The 12,293-nt window shown below is 47.7% G+C and overlaps 1 protein-coding gene across 1 annotated transcript in view; it reads left to right on the forward strand.

The window, feature by feature from the left end:
* FER1L6 (fer-1 like family member 6) overlaps positions 1-12,293 on the forward strand; it is a 122,488-nt gene that overhangs the window by 18,607 nt on the left and 91,588 nt on the right. Inside the window, exons 2-5 of the mRNA XM_006211403.4 lie at positions 6,262-6,341; positions 10,479-10,599; positions 11,677-11,731; positions 11,826-11,957. Coding sequence (XP_006211465.2) covers positions 6,262-6,341; positions 10,479-10,599; positions 11,677-11,731; positions 11,826-11,957 — 388 coding nt within the window. The remainder of the gene's footprint in view (positions 1-6,261; positions 6,342-10,478; positions 10,600-11,676; positions 11,732-11,825; positions 11,958-12,293) is intronic.

Here is a 12,293-nt window from a genome sequence, read left to right on the forward strand (position 1 = left end):
ATTACAAAGTAGCGGCCAAAGTCAGCCGTGAGCCTGGTTTTTACCCAGATGATGTGGAAATACTGCCAGTCTCTATTCCTTCACAGAGCTTCTTTAGGGTCCCACGTGTGACGAAGTGCTTGGGGAAGGGTGGAGCATCATCAAGGTAGGACCCGTGGCCCCCATTACCCTCCTTTGGTCTTGGCCCCATCTCTCTCTCTCTCTCTGCCCCCCGCCCTTTGTTTTATATGTGTGACATTTGTCACTGTGTAAATGGAGATTTTAAGCAGGTCTAGGTAGAGATATATTGTGATTATATGTAAATTCAGTATAATCTCCCCCACTTCTGATTTTACTCCTACAGTGGATTGGAGACCAGTGAGTTTTCCCTCATAGTTTAAATGAAATAATCTTTACTGAGAATCTCCTGAGTTTGAGGTCTGGGACTAGGCATAACTTTAGACCTCTTTTATTCGGTATTTCCAAGTTCACTCCGGGAGGGACAGGACTGGGACATCACTGCATGTTTGGGACTTAACACATTTGGACCCTGAGCTGAGGCTGAAACTCCAAGGATGGTTACTCCTGGAGAAGTCGGCAGTACCAAGAGAACCTCTTCCTCCCATCCAACAGGCTCAAACTCCAGCTTTTGCAAAAGTAATTTCAAAGGAAACTGAGCAGAGCCTTCAAGAACGTCTTGGCTGAGTGAGGGAGAAACAGTCTGATGGGATTCTGTTGTTTCTGAGACCCTGTAAATCTCATACAAAAGACTCCCTCGAGACAAGCTGTTCTACAAGCCTCTCCAAAATTGCCTTCAGAGTTATGTTTGATTGCATAAGCTGGTAGATGAGACTTCGGGTTTATTTCTTTCTACGCAGGACATCAGTGAAAACAGAAGCAATGAATTTCTGGTGGGGATTTTTTTTCCTCTGTGAGATTTGTTTGGGGTCTGGATGACTGCAAAGGCCTCATCCTTCACTCTTAAACTGAAGGACTAGTTGCATGATATTGGGCCGCCCCCACGCATAATTAGAGAAGGACACCAACTGCTGGGCTAATTGCTGGGATGAGGGTTGAGTGAAAGAGGACTTGGGGTTGGACAATAAAATTCATCCAGCCAACCCAAAAATATCCACTAAGCATTCTGTACTTCCTAAATTTTATTGTTCCTTCTGGTTAAAAAATTATCTCTGAACTTCCTTTAAAAAAATGTAAACGTCTTTGAGAGGACAGCTCCTTGGCACTGCTTACTTAGCCACAGGGGTTTGCAATCCTGCTGTAATTTAGAATCACCTGGGAAACTTTATAAATGACTGCGCCTTGGCCCCACTGCTGACCAGTGAAATCAGACTGCCTGGGGAGGGATGTGGCCGTGGTGTGGGAGACAGTTTCAGAACCTTCCCCCTGTGAATCCGATGTACAGCCAAAGTTGAGCATCATTGCCCCAAATAGGATTTTGAACAGGTGGGTAGTAATAAGATTATGGGGGGAGAGGAAGAAAATTTCAGAGTCTTGACAAGGCAGGATGTCATGTGGATTTATATTTTAACAATCTTCTGTCAAAACTCACATTATAGCTATTTCCATATTTGGTGGTTTGCCTTTAATATAAGTATTCCAGTCTTAGAAGTAAGATGAGTACACAGCATATACCCAGGGATGTATTTCCTAGCATACAACTTAGAAATTTACCCAAGGCTCTCTGGATAACCTCAAAATGGGGGTAAATCCTGGTTTTGTTTTGTTTTTAAGATAGACCTGATCTCATGCAAATCCATCCTTTTGATAAAGGAGTTTTATTAAATATAATGTATTTGTTAATTCTTTTTTTTTTTACTTTTTTTATTGAAGTATAGTCAGTTTACAGTGTTGTCAGTAGTTTTTTAAAGTTTATAAGAATTATTGTTAGTGAACACAAATTTATGTGCCCAACACCCAGTAAGGCCAAACATACTGGAATGTCAGACTTTGGAGCAGAGAAAGGTTCATTGCAGGGCTGACAAGAAGAACCAGGGTACCTTGTGCCCCACAAAACTCTTCGATGGGTTTCAGCAAAGCATTGTTAAAGGCCAGGTGAAGGAGGGGCGTCTCAGGTACGTGATCAGCTGTGCACAATTCTCTGCTTGATGTTGAGGTAACAAGGTGGTTAACGTCATCAATTCTTAGGTGCCAGAAGGTCTGGGAGCTAGTGCTCATCAAGTAGTTAATTTCTCCCATTTGGTGGTGGCTTTTAGCATCTGAAAATCTCAGGAGGTATGCATGAAATACTATTATCTGGGTGCTTTGGAGAGGAGCTACAGCAGAGGAGAGGGGTGTGGGGTCTCTCCCAGTCACATTATCATATAAAGAAATCTACAAATCGAAGTGTTTTTTTTTTCCCCCACACTGGATGATACAGGCTGGGTTTGGAGGGTGTGGTGCCAAGGCCACCTGCGTTCCGTGTTTTCTCAGATGGGAAGGAGAGCAGCGGGGGTCGGTACTGGTCACACCCACTGATACAATTAACTTAGCGTTTGACCTCTTGGCCTGAGCTGCTTTTATTCTGCCCTGAAGGAAGAAAAGTTTATTTCAGAAGGGGAATCTAGTGAGGCAAGTGGAAAACCACATGGAGACCCCGGTTGTGAGCCATTTCCTAATCCCAGCTTCCTGAGCTGTGGCCATGACGTTAAATTAGCTGTTTGTAGAGCTTTTAGCAGTTCAGCGTGAGGGTTCCATGAGGTCATATGTTATATACCATCCCAGTGAGAAAAGCAGAGTTAACTACATCACTGCTTCCTGCAGAAGAGGAGCCCGGAGCTCAGAGAAGTCCCGTGGCCAGCCCCTGTGGCCTAGTTAGAACGTGGCATAGACGAGACCCACACTCCCATTGTGGGGCTCCTCTTTCTGTGCGCCCGGCCGGCTGCCTCCCTGGCAGCGCCAGCCCGGGGGTCAACGTGGAGCGACGCCGCCTTGAACAGACGCGCTGAAGCCAGTTAAACACGTGCACTCTTTAATGCTCTTGCTGTTTGGATGCAGATATCGGAGTCATGGTAGCTTTCACCCTGAGGAGGCCAGGTTCGTATGGGGGTTTCTGTGTGTCTCGTGACTTGGGGTGGCCCTGGGAGGAGGTTCAGTAGATTCTAAACCAGAGAGTCCCATCCCTTCTATGAAGTGGGAGGGTTCCCGTGCTGGGATCCTCGGCAAACTGGAGAGGGGGTATCATGGCAACTGCCCTGGGGGCTTACCAGGTAAATCTTCCTGGTTTACTGGCTGATTCCAATCTATTGACTGGAAACCCCTGACAGCCTGTCATTTGTAAAGATGGGTGGTAGTAGCATCTGCCTCGTGGTGTGGAGTAGGGAAGCTAGGAGATAGTGCGGGTAAAATGGTGTTCCCAGTACATGCTGAGTGTCAAAGTGTTGTCGCAAAGCCCGCCTCTGCACCCTGAAAGATGGAGACTTGGAGGCAGAGTTTTGCGAGAAAAAGGAACAGCTTTATTGCTTTGCCAGGCAAAGGGGAGTCACAGCAGATTAGAGACTGTGAATCCATCTTGCAGGTGGGGTCTTCAAGTTTTATAGGAAAAAAGTGGATGGGACAGAAAAGGTGATAACAATCAGGGTGCTTTACAGGGTGCTGCTATGTTCCCCTTAACCTCCATGGATCTTTCTGGCATCGTGGGGGAACTGCAGAGGGAGGGTCTGCCCATTCTTCCGAGATTATCAGCCCATTATCTTCTTCCTGGAGCGTAGCCTCTGGGTTAAAACTGTTGTAAAGGATGGAAGGGAGAAGTTTGGGGGATACTTAGCACAAAAGCAGTAAGGAAGAGAAAGCAAATTGCAGAATTTCTTAGAAAGAATCAACAGTTTTAGCATCAGGGAAGTTAGTTTCCTACTCTTTCAAATGCATGTTTAAAAAATTTTAAACTCACTTGGGAATATTGTAGCACGTTTTCTTATCACAGCTGTAATAATTTATAGCATGTTTTACATTGTATGAGCATTGTTTCCTTTTTTTGACTGTCACCTTGGAAGCTGGATAAGAAATAGCATGTGTTAAGTGTGACTGAAACATGTTCATCTGAGTTAAGCATCCAGCCCCCAATTCTGGAGCTAATGGGTGGATTCAATCAAGCAGGGTCGTGAGCTGAGTGTTGTGTCTCTAACTTACCCTCTGCAGCCCGATCTGCCGATGGCATGATCTTTCTGGGCTGGCAAGCCATGCCTTCTCTCTACTGTGGATGTCACGGGGCTGAGGAAGAGAAATCAATTTTCATCAGGAAGACTTTTCCTGCTGGAAGTCACGCTGGGAGTGCCCTTGATGACTGACTCAGGGTTTCCGGCAAACAACCTTGTGTGTTTGTATAACAAACAGCAGTCCACCCAAGAGAGTGGAGCTGGTTGTAAACCCCTTGGGTGTTACTGGAAGGTCTCTGGTTTCCTCTGTAAGGGGTCTGAGCTGTGTCTAGAGCCTACCTTCTCTGGTTCTTCCCCAAATCAAACAAAAGTCTCTGAAGGTGGTTCTGGACATTGGTAGCTTTTAAACCTCCTCAGGTGTGGCCAATGGACAACAGAATCAGGAGTTCTTAGTTTTGCAGGGATGCTGGTCTCTTAACGGGTGGGGCATCTCTCCCTCCTCCCATGCCCACAACAGCACTCCAGGGCATGCCCTAATGTCTCAGTCACTGGCTGTCCCACGAGAGAGTTCAGACAGCACTCCAGGGCATGCCCTAATGTCTCAGTCACTGGCTGTCCCACGAGAGAGTTCAGACAGCACTCCAGGGCATGCCCTAATGTCTCAGTCACTGGCTGTCCCACGAGAGAGTTCAGACAGCACTCCAGGGCATGCCCTAATGTCTCAGTCACTGGCTGTCCCACGAGAGAGTTCAGACAGCACTCCAGGGCATGCCCTAATGTCTCAGTCACTGGCTGTCCCACGAGAGAGTTCAGACAGCACTCCAGGGCATGCCCTAATGTCTCAGTCACTGGCTGTCCCACGAGAGAGTTCAGACAGCACTCCAGGGCATGCCCTAATGTCTCAGTCACTGGCTGTCCCACGAGAGAGTTCAGACAGCACTCCAGGGCATGCCCTAATGTCTCAGTCACTGGCTGTCCCATGAGAGAGTTTAGAATGCTGAAGCCATCCAGGATGAAGACGCCAGCTTCCTAAAGGAATGTCAAGTCTTCCTCGGGTAGAGACTGTCAGTCATTGGTAGCAACTTCCTGTTTTTGGATGGAAGTAACTCAGCCTTCTCAAGTAGTCTGCAGACCCCACTGGCCAAGTTCCCGGGAACACCAGATTCTGCCTCCGCGCAGCAGTGAGCCCTTGGGGACCACGACGGTGGTTCAGGCTTTGGAAGATACTGGCCTTGGGACCACTGCTTAGTTGGTCTCCTTTGAAAAACAGGAAAGCAAACAATAATATTGGAAAATTCCTCCCTGACCTTCCACTCTTCCCTGCAGCCCCAGAAAGGGATTCTCTCAGGAGGCTGGCAGAGGTCAGGGATGCTCCTGGTGTCAGTTAGAGACAGTGGACTGGGGCCTTTCCCTGGGATGAGAAGGAGGCCCTCAAATAGCCTCCTGCTCATGGCTAATATTACAATAGTATTAGTAGCTGATGCTCTGGGCATATATCACGTGTTAGCTGAGCTGGGCACTTGTAGTGTAACCTCAGTAATCCCAGGGCCTCTTGACCATGGCAGTGGTCTGGGAGCCCAGCTGTGGAGAGAGTGTTTATTTCGCTCAGGGGAATGGGGAGGTGGCCCAATGGTTAGAGGCTGGGCTCTAAAATCAGACAGATCTAGGAAAAAAAAAATCAGACAGATCTGGTTCTAGTTGTAGCTCTGACGCTTAGGAGCTGTGTGACCTTGGAAACATTACCTACCCTCTCTGGGCCTTGGCTCCTCATCTGTGAGGTAGGAGAGGGCTGCTGTGATGATTAAATGATGTCTTTCCTTTTCAGTATCTGGCACAGGTGAGTAAAGAGAAATTGAGAAAAAGCCACTAGTGCTGTTAGTATTTGTATTAGGCCTCCTCTGAGTGTGGTTCTGGGTGGACCTCATGAAGTCTGTTCAGGTGGGGTTTTCGTGGTTTCTGCAGAAGCAGCACTGTCTGGAGAGCGCATTGGGTCCTCCTCAGCTTTTGATGCCCATCCAAGGTGGATGAGGAGGACGGTCAGCTTCCAGGAGAACTGTGTGTGTGTGTGTGTGTGTGTGAGTGTGTGTGTATTTTCTCTTAAATTGTCTGAATGAGTCAAAGTTACTATTACTGTATTTTTTAGTTTTTCTTCCTTTTTGCTTTTTTTCAGGAAGGGGATGTTTGGGCTGAAGAAGAAGAAGAAGAAGAAAGCAGAAAAGGGGCTAATCCTGGCCAACAGTGGTGCCCAAGGTGAGGCTTTTGAGGGGTGGGGAGGGACCACAAGCCTGGGGCCTGCAGGTTGCACAGTATTGACCCCTCCTTGGCTGAGAATGGGGTCCACTCTCCTTGGTGGTGAGATGGGACATGTGCTGCTTACCGGGTCTTCAGACCCTGCCGATCCCAGGTGCTGGCCCAAGGCTTTCTCCCCGGCGCTGCTGGTCATCTGGTTGTTGGGTCAAACAGGGGTGAGTGGACATCTCCTGGGCCATGGAAGGGGACCCCACGAGGAAGCAACGACAGGGTTCAAGCTCATGTTTCTGTTCTGATTTGCTCTGTGGCCCAGGATGAGTCATGCAGCGGCCCTGAGTCCCAGTTTCTGCCTTTGTTGCCGCGGCTGCTGGGCTGACCACACGCGGTCAGATTTTGAACATCAGAGAGAGGGGGGCAGCTGCTGGCGGGAGGCTTTACGTATATTGTCTCATTTAACCCCTCCATCATCCGACCAGAAGGCGTTGTCCCCGTTTCACAGATGAGGTTACAGGGATGCAGAGACTGTAAAGTGTGGGAAAGACTAGCTGCAGAATTGCGGGAAGACATGAAATGCAAAGCCATTGTTCAGAACTTATTAAGACTATCTGGGTGGCAACTGCAGAGCATTAAGCCAAAGGCAATGAGGTCTTTCTGATCACAGGACCCTGTGGAGCCACGCAGGGCCACACAGACCCATGAGGCCAGCCCTGAGCGTGGCAGGCACAGAGCCAGGAAGCCCTGGCACTGGGATGTGAAGCAGGCTCTCTGACTTTCTGTGTTTCCAACACACCACTTCCTTCTCCAAAAGAGCAAAGCTCCTAGTTAGTGTGCCCCATGCCCCGCCTCAGGGAGACTCTCATGTTTATTGAATCAGATAGGATCAACAGCTTCTGATGGACAGGTCTGGAGACGTCTGCTGAGTGGTCCTGACGACAAGCAGGTCAAGGCTAGCTTTCTGGACCAGTTCTAAACCAAAATGGTGCAGTGGGTCTATTTTATCTTCACCCCTCTTGTCTCCTGGTGGGGGCGGTGGGGTGTGCTTCATCCTTCACTGCTGTCCCCTGCAGGTGCAGTGGCCCCCAACTCCACTCCTCACCTTCAGGTAAAACCTAATCTTTCAATAGAAACATGTGGAAATTCATTCACGTTGAAGTGTCGGTAATAATGATTAAATCATCCATGGATGAGAACTTACATTTTAAGAGGAGACAAGGCTTAAAGCTGAACAGATGTACTTATCTATTCAGTCAAACTGAAGGAATCAGGGAGTGGGTGGAAAAGACTTTGGGGTCTTTCCTGGTGTCCTTGAAATTATGATCCTGCTGTAGGTCCTGCAGACACAAGGTTGAATAAGAAACAGTCCCTTCCTTCCAGGACCTTATGAAAATATTTATGACACACTTAATAAGACCCTGCTGCTTTTTACTTGACATACATCATTCGTGACTCTGAAATGTAGATTCCTTTGCCCCTGTTTTACAAGCGGTTCAGAGACGGTAAGTACTTGCTCAGAGTCACACAGCACATAAACGGAGATGCTGGCTCCTGAGCCAAGGTCAGTCTTACACCAGAGCCTGGGCTTTCTTAGCCCACAGGCCAGCCTCCAGTTAGGAGCCCGTACTGACTGCACCGGGAGGGAAAGGTCAAGCTGGCCGCGATTCAGGGCAGTCAGCCCCAGACGTCTCAGAGGAGCTGGCTCCTGTGCTCATTGTAATTCGGGTCTGCAGCCCACAAAGCAAACAGGGTGGAGAGGAATCAGGCCCCTCCTAGAAAGTAAATGGCATCCAACCTGCTGGCCAGGGGCTGACCTGTAGGAGACTGACGAAGCAAAGGCTGTGGAGCAGAGTGCAGACCGGCCTTTCCTTTTTGAACTGATGGGAAGTTAGGACTCTTCTGGGTGAAATGTCGAGCGTATATAAACTGGTGCATCAGAGGATAGCCCTGTGGAGGGCTCTTTTTTTTTTTTTTTTTTTTGCCCCTTCCGGTTTATTCTCCAGGCTTGTGCACCTGTTCTGTGTCCCAGGACGCTGACCTCTGTGGATGCCTGGCCCAGCTCCCTTCCCCCATGGGCGCCCCAGCAGGAGGTCTGAGGGGGGAGGAGAGTGAGGTCAGCACCCAGCGGCTGGATGTGTCCTTCAGCTGAAGGGTGGTTGCCCCGTTACATGGGGAAGCCGACTGGATCTGACTTCCTCTCCTTCCAGGTTCTGGTTAATTGTTCTCTCTCCTCACTTTGGGGGGCCCGCCAAGTGGTAACAGCTTGGCTGCCCTGAGCCCCAGGTAGCTCTATGACCCTTTGCGGTTTTCCTACACCCATGCCTTTGTAAAGAGCCCTCAGATCATCCAGTTCTGGATGGGCCATCTGTTATCCACTGGGGCCCTGATGTGGTAGCCACGTTACAAGTGGAGAAATTGCTATAGAGAAAGCAGACGACGTGCAGAAATGGAGACTGTTGGGGAATCTCTTTCAGTGTGGGCTGGGAGGGGTTCTCAGGGGAGGTGACATTCAAGTTGGAACGTCGAGGATGAGTGGAAGCCCACCAGGAGTGGGCAGCTCGGGCGGAGGGCTGCCTATGAAGGAAAACTCCCAGCAGGAGAGAGCTTGTTCGAGGAACTGAAGGAGGCCCGTGGGACTGGAAAGCAGTCAGGCGGAGGCCAGGGGGACCGGTGGGCCAAGGAGGAGATGGGAGCCAGGAAGGACAGGGAATCAGAGTCCTGTGTGGACTTTAGATTTATTCTAAGTGCTATGGAAAGCCATCGAGGGGTTTTGAAAAGAAAAACATGATCTCTTTTTTTAAGAAAGTCACCATGGGTGCTCCTTGAAGAGTGTGTTGGAGAAAACGTAGTATCTCAATGAATGAATGAATGAATGAATGAGTGACTGAATGAGTGAATGTCAGGTGTGGAAGAAGCCTTAGCTGCCTTTCTACCTCCCGGTCTGTCTCACCCTCTAGAATGTAAACCCCTAGAGGGAGGGGTCCGTGTTTTATTTACTCCTCCATCCTGCACAGCTGACCTAGCCCGGTTTCTGGCATTTATAAGGTACCCGAGGGCGTTCACTGGAAACCTGACTCCATAAACAGTTGTTCTTCTTTCTTGAGGCCCTTGTGGTCAAGTAGGGGAGAAGGCTTAATTTCATCTTCCTGCTTCAAGGAGTGCAGTCAGGCGCTGGCATTCCTTCTGGGTCCTCTGCAGGCTGGTCTGGTCTTTTGTCTCCCGAGTGAGAGGGGCCAGAGCAGACGGTACTCGTTGAGTCATCCTTTCTGTAACTCCTGCACACCTATGAGGCCCCTGTCCGTCAGCTCCCGAAGGCATCATTGGCTGTGTTATTCCATCTGTCTTCCAACTCGGTACTGTTTTGCTTGGTTTGCTGGTTAAAATCAGAGGACCAAAATACGTCAAAGCTGGAAGGCATTTAAGAGCTTATTAAGTTGCCAAGTTTACCAGCTGAATCCCATGAGCCCGAGGTTCTAAGAAATGGCTTCAGGGATTCCCAAAGAGGGTGGTGAGGCCGGCAGGAGGGTCCCCGCCCTGCATTCCACCCATGGCACACGGAACACTTGTTTCCTATATTGAGGTTCACTATAAAGTTACATTTATGGAAAGGGACCAGGATCTGATCTCTTTGGGGAATATTATTCAACCTGTGACACGCTGCTACTCAAAACGAGCCCTCAGCCAGCAGGAATGGCCTCACCTGGGACCTTGCTTATGGAAGTGCAGGATCTTGGGCCCCACCCCCGACCTACTCTATCAGAATCTGTGTTTTAACAGCTTTCCAGGATATTCTTATGCAGATAAAACTTTGCTAATGAGGTTCTGAGGGAATAAATTAGTGGTCAAAGTCCAGTGCGGCAAGGTTATGACTTGAAAGCACATCTGTAAATTCATACTCCATAATCCCACAATCCCAGGCATGCCAACCTACTCTTTTTTTAGGAAACAGATAGAAGATGCATATTTTTTAGTATGTGTCTGGCTTTTCTGCCAATGAGATGTTAAGGTTCACGTGCTCAAGGACTGTCTTCTGGTCTCCTTGTCCTCCTGTGGTGACTGGCATAGTGCTGGACACAGAGTCCAGGCTCAGATGGCCACCATGTGTCATAGTTAATAGATCTTTCCCTTTGTTTGCTTCTCTAGATGGTCAAGGTGAAGCACAAGCACCACAGGAGGGGCCTTCTCACCAGGAAGGTTTGGGAGGGGATTTGATTCATGACAATGCTTCCAGCACCCCTGTCCCCTCAGCTCGTCCGGAGAGAAGGTACAGTGTCGCCGCAGGCATTTGGCTTACTCACGCTTGCTTTTCCTCTGAGATGAGCACAGAGCTTTCACGTAATAAGTGATCAGTACAGATTTGCCATTTTATTAACGAACAGGTACCTTTGAAATCTACCCTTTCCTACCTGCAGTATTTCTTTTAATCCTCAGAGCAGCCCTATGTGGTAGAAATTATTATTTCTATTTTTAGATGAGGGAATTAAGGCTAAAGTCACAAAATTGGGGAATACAAATATTCTGATTCAGGTTGGCCTGATGGCAAAGCCTTGGGCTTTTTACTAGTTTACCCTGTTCTCTACTGGACTCAGAATCTGCAGAAATGGAACAAAGTTAAATGCATATTGTTAGAAGGCAAGAAAACAAACTCCAGTAGGAACTCGAGCTCAGTTTATTCCCCACCCATTGCTGCTTCCGAGACAACAGGGGTTCTTCATCTCTTTCTATCATTACCCACCTGCAAATGCCCAGGTGTGGCACATCTGTTTTCAATTACTTATGACAGCCCAGATAAATGGAATCTCCTGGAATGTGAAATCTCACTTTTTGGTCGTTTCTCTCAATTTTCTTTTTTTTCAAAAGCAATCATGAAACTCAGAGTTGCTATAGATACCCGAATTGGCAAAGTGGTCCTCTGGATAGGATCAGACAGCAGATAAGGGAGATCCTTACTTAGACCCGACTCTGCCACTGACTGAGGCATCTCAGTTCTCATTCTGTAACATGAGAAGTAAATGATACTCATAATCATACAATAAGAGTTGACATTTATTCTTGCCAGCACTGGGCTAAAAACCTTTCCCTGTGTTACATGTTTTAATTGTAGCAATCACTTCATGTGGTAAGTACTCTTACTAGCTCCATTTTTAGGATGAAAAAACTGTGTCATGGAGAGGTTGTCCCTTGTCAATTTATACTCATCTCCTTCAGAGATGGGGAGAGAATATGTGATATACTGTAAATAAAAGCACTTAGGAACATCTGGCAAAATAAAAGCATGGCTTATGGGTCTAAGGTAGGTTCTTACCTAATGAAGCACATGTGTTAAACTTTCTTTTAATAGATCAAAACTGTTGACTAAGATCCATGATGGGGAGGTCAAATCCCAAAATTATCAAGTAAGTGATGAACTCTTCCTACCCAGCCTCCCGCAGCTCTTTGGATGTGAATGAACGGCCAGGTCCAGAGCACACACGCTGCTTTGTGTTGCAGATTGCCATCACCATCACGGAGGCCCGCCAGCTGGTGGGTGAGAACATCGACCCGGTGGTGATCATTGAGATAGGGGATGAGAAGAAGCAAAGCACAGTGAAAGAAGGAACCAACAGCCCCTTTTACAACGAGGTAAGTCATGGAGCTCATCATTTTTCACAAGGCAATACATCTTGGAGATGAATCTATACAAGACGTACAGTTCAATCTCCTTTCCCTCCCATTGCTGTAGAGTTTTCCATTGCATTGATAGATTGTAATTTACTAAACCAATCAATCTTTCATTGATGGATATTAAATTTTTTTTCAGCCTTTTGATATGACTTAATATTTATAGGGCATAACTGGGGCGAGGGGTATAGGCATTTAAAATTTGATGTAATCAAAATGCTCTCTAAAGAGGTAACAATTTATACTGTAAGTAATAGTGTGAAAGAGTTCTTGTTCCTCTTGAAGGCACTTTGACAC

The sequence above is a fragment of the Vicugna pacos genome, chromosome 25 (genome assembly GCF_048564905.1).
Source record: "Vicugna pacos chromosome 25, VicPac4, whole genome shotgun sequence".
NCBI lineage: Eukaryota > Metazoa > Chordata > Mammalia > Artiodactyla > Camelidae > Vicugna > Vicugna pacos.